At 38.5% G+C, this 4,859-nt stretch overlaps 1 protein-coding gene across 1 annotated transcript in view; it reads left to right on the plus strand.

Annotated features, from left to right (window-relative positions):
* The first annotated feature begins 2,097 nt into the window (after nt 1-2,097).
* The window catches only part of epha3 (eph receptor A3), a 110,528-nt gene continuing 107,766 nt past the window's right edge, over nt 2,098-4,859 (plus strand). Inside the window, exon 1 of the mRNA XM_017302419.1 lies at nt 2,098-2,388. Coding sequence (XP_017157908.1) covers nt 2,295-2,388 — 94 coding nt within the window. The 5' untranslated portion in view covers nt 2,098-2,294. The remainder of the gene's footprint in view (nt 2,389-4,859) is intronic.

Below are 4,859 nucleotides of genomic sequence, written 5' to 3' on the forward strand. Positions count from 1 at the left end.
ACTTAGGAAGCAAAACTGATTGACCCGACGAGGGTCCCCTTTGTCAATCAGTGTTTAAGTGTTCCCTTTATTTTTTTGAGCAGTGTATATATATAACTTAAATATCCTTTATGTAACACTTATTAATATATGGTTAGACATGTGTTTTTTGTCCATGTGTAAGCTAATGAGATCATTTGAATTTTGGAGTGAGTTCTCAAAGTCCAAATGGCACTATATTGTTGTGTTCACAGTGTGCTGTGTTCTTTAACTTTTCCCATATATCACATGCCTTGCCTTAACCTCCAGCTCCAACCCCCAACCACAACAGCTGGTGTCTCAGCAAGGGCCCTGACGTTATACTGCCACCCAAGCCTTTCAGGATACAACAAGCTTTGTGATGTTGGGGGCCCCTAATGGTCTTCTGAAAGAATTGTCCACAGTAGACCTGACCACATGCATATCACATGTCCTTCAACATAGCAATGAATGAAACGTTGTCCCTTCATGAAATTAGTATGACGACTAAAAATATATAATCTCGGCAGTATGAAAAACATATTCAATACAAAACTAAAATTTCAACTTCACTTTGTTAATTTTAGATCACAGATTCAACATGGCAAAACATCTCATGAAATTAGTGTGTAAATAAATGTTGGGGTCACTTATTCTCATGCTGTTACTTTAACAACTATAACATACATAGTGGTTTTTCTTTAAAAAAAAAAAAAGTCATAAAATTAGTCCTACGCCACTCATTAAATTTTACTTATTTTTAACCTTCAACGCTAGAACTTAAAGTATTAGCTTGAAAAACTTAAAGCAGTCAGTTGGATTACACTGCAAAAAAACAAACCGTAAGATTTTGTCCCATGAATTCTGCTGTCGATGATGCAGGAATTGAAGTGCCTCTTAGAATCAATATGTTTAACAAATACACAAGTGAAACAGCTGAATTTCAATTAAAAAACAGAGCGTTACAGCAACTAATATGTGTTGGTCTTTGAATGTTAAGTTCAGTTCTGTGATTGTGTTTATGTTTTTGCTGCTTTGCTGTGCCTTTAAATGGCCCCAAGACTACAAAATATTCTTATTGAAATAAATGAATATCACCTGATTAGCCTGCTAGGAAGTTTAGCTGTAACAGGAGCATAGCTGCTAAGTCAAAGCACTGACTTGGACTGAAATATTAACCACAGCAAAGATGTGTTTTGTTATTTATAGTGACTGTATCATGGTTTGACTCTAATGTTGACATTGTTGCTAAGCTGGTTACAAATTAAACTTATTTCTATAATGCAGAAACATTATCAACCACTACTCTCATGACGGGTCCTCACCCTTGCTAAGCTGATGTGGTATATTCAATAATAAAATAACCAAGATATTAGTTTTACTATCATAAACTGAGAATCTAACACAATGAATGATTATATCTACAGTCTGAACATGTTTAAGACCAATTAAAGCTTTTTATTGCTGCCTTCAATTGAGAAAATAAAGACTRAGTGTCTGTACTGAAAGTAAGCTGACATGATTTTTATTTTTTTTTTTTTTTTCCATCACGCTCACTATGGTGTTTGAATAGTGACATTAATTTTAAAGGATCAGAGGTGAGTGACAGAAATCCAAAAGGATTTTAAAAGCATGTTAAAGCACACAAGGAAATAAATACAAATAAATTAATAACTATATAGTCCCTCCAGAAAATCTCCAAAGGGGTATTAAAACGGTAACCAAGACTAATCTTGCAGATATTCACTAAAACAATCCCCCAAAATTTTAGGGGTTCAGTTATGCTGTTGACATTTTAGACTGAACATTACATTTATAGACAGACAAAATATTACAGCTTTGGCTGTTCATTAACCTTCTTAACCTCATTAAGCTATAATATAACATAGAGTTAGAATTGCTAAATATTTAACTAATATTTCCAAATAGTTGATCAAGTAAAACAAAACAGCATCATGCAGTTCCTGTGTCACTCCATTTTTTTTTTTTTTAGCTCGTCCCTGGTCGTATTTCTTATTGGGTTGATTCAAACAGTTAAAAAAAAACAACAACACAATATGCAAAATAAAGGTAAAATGTAAAATAAAACCTAGAACTAAAAGCTTTCCTGCTAGACTCCAGTTTCTGCTTGACCTGTGATGAACTTGCTGTTGGTTTGACTCTGTAGGACCCAGCGGAAAACTGCTCCTGCTGAAGGGAGACGGAGCAGGAGAGAGGGGGGGGAAAGCTGAGTGGAGAGAAGACGTTCCCAGACCAGTCAGTGGCTTCATGGAGTTCTGTACCTCTGATCCGCCGCCATGGATTGCAATCCGCGATCACTTCTTTTCATTTTACACCTTCTAATGTCCTGCGTTGTCCCTGCTTTCTTCATCATCTATCCCCCCAATGAAGGTAAGGCAACTCCGCGGACATTTGAATCAACGTGAGCGCTCGCTACTCTGTGTGTGCCAGTCAGTCTCTCTGCGTGCGTGCGTGTGTGTGTGTGTGTGTGTTTGAGAGGGAGAGAGAGAGAGAGAGAGCGTGTGTGTGTGTTTAAATGGTGCGCTTCACTCGGCACTGATCTCAGCATGCCATGCGCCCGTCGCGGATCACTGTTCAAATAACTGCGACAACAATAGGAAGATGATCCAAAGCGCACGGATGTGACAGTGTGGCATCAACAGACACAAGACGTCATTTAACTGTGTGGGACGTTCAAAAAACTGAACAGAGATCTCGACAAGGGGGCGTGAAAGGCAGATTTGGGACTGTTATTAGTTATTTAAATCTACATGAATTGAAGGTCAGTTTTGAAAGATCTCACAATGCGCACCTTGGGAGTTGTTACGGAGATACAAGGGAACTCTTCGTGCCTAACTGTCGGTTACTGCCTGCCCACTAATCCATTTGGGGTAAACGCCCCAGTCACAGGGTAACTGTGAGCCGAACTTCATTTCAGGACAATAAGTAGAGGATGAGCTCAGTCGCAGTGCGCGTAAAAACGCACAGGATTGTTGTTTTAAAAGAACAGAAAAGCCGCAYATTTTGACCCGAAAATATACTTGCAAGCCACTGCGAACATGTGCGCTATGACATTTAAAAGGCTTTGCAACAATTGAAATGTTCACATGATTTTGACCTTCTCACCAAACGCGTTAATGCTCAGTTGTGTTCCCTGCGAAAGTTAAGGAGACTTTTTCGCCCGTTATGAGACGGGTCCTATAAGTCCACACAGTCACTTCCTCATCTCTGTAAAACAACACTCATGAGCAAAAATAAAGAATATAGTAAAAATTGCTGAATTTTTTTTTGCTATATTCACAAGCTTTATGAAATTCTTAGAGCAGTGTATATCCTCAAAAATGCTATATTTTTGTCCGATGTCTATCAGCCAGTGCCGAGCAGAGAACCGAGATGAGTATTGAAGATGCTCATCTCGCAACACAGTCGGAAAGCAATCTAAGCAGAACAACGTATAATAGCTGGTTAAGAGTTTATAAATACAGTAATTAYGCTCTGTATTTATACCGCTTTGTTTAGTTAGCGGGACACAAACTCACTGATGTCTCAAATGAGTGCAGATAGGTTCAACTTTTGTAGAAAAGTGGTTGATCAAACACAAAAAAAGCAAATTTATTAGATATACAAATCATATTTAGAGACATTCACAAATGTTTTATTTTTCTGTTGCCATCGCTGTCTGAAAACTCACAGGTTTTAGGCCACACGTCCCTGTTTCAGACTACCAAAGTGAATGAACTTGAAAATGTACTTTTTAAGAGTTGGGCAAAGTCTCCTTATGAACTCAGAGGTTAGTTTCTAAGACATACAAATCGAGTTGAAACTGATTTCGGCTTTGAACGCTTTGAAATGCTTTGTTGAACGATATCATTCAACTTAAAAAAAAAAAAAATTATTTAGTAGAAAATACAGAAGAGAGTTGTCTGCTTTAGCCCCTGCAGTCAGGGGYGATCGGATCGTTTGTATAAAGCAGCGCAGGAGAGCAGAGAGCATTAGATGTAATTTATGGTCGCTCCTTGACGGCGAGAGTTAGGAGAATATGCTGCGTGACAAAATGGAATAAAAACCAAACGCTTACGCAGACCTACAGCAAACAGCTCGGACTCCGCGACAGGAACTTCATTCAGTGGCGCAAGATATCAGTACTGAAATGTGTTCATGAGATATGCTGCTGATGGACGTTAGTGAAACTGAAAAAGTTAACACTCCACAAAATATAAGAAAAAAAAATATCACAGTGGAGAGGGAGTGTGTGTATGTGTGTGTGTGTGTGTGTGTCTGCTTGTGTTCTTTATTTATTTATTTTTTTTCCTGAGAAGACACTTTTAGCATTCGGCATTCATGAAAGAAAGGGCATACACACAAGCGCATCAAAACCGACTCCTTTAGAGACTCGTGTGGCTAGTTAAAGGCGTAACATGCCCAGAAATTAGCCAATTAAGTCAATTAACAGAGTTTTCTATCTCATAAATGTGCCAGGGAGCGTCAGTGTGGAGCTGCTCCGTCCTTACGGGAATACAGGCAGATATCAGGAGCTTATGATCTAGGTGAAAACACGTTTTCARCACGAAAAGCAGCTCGCAAGAGTGAAAATGCAATGCAAAATATAAACGGCGTCCATCATTGCGCCGGATCTGGCTGCTGCCCAACGATCAAAAACGCATAGCAGAGCTGATGAACGCAGACCATTGATTTATRAAGCRCACGATAAGCATTGATTTAACATTATTAATCACCAAACTCATGTTCCAAAGTCACTACAAAAGCACGACAAGCTGTTTTACCTTATTTATAGGTGTGTCCATATACGATATAAGTGGAAAGTGCTCCAAGCGCAGTTTTTGTAAATCTTATATAAAAAA

Source organism: Poecilia reticulata, linkage group LG2 (assembly GCF_000633615.1).
Source record: "Poecilia reticulata strain Guanapo linkage group LG2, Guppy_female_1.0+MT, whole genome shotgun sequence".
NCBI classification, from domain to species: Eukaryota; Metazoa; Chordata; class Actinopteri; order Cyprinodontiformes; family Poeciliidae; genus Poecilia; species Poecilia reticulata.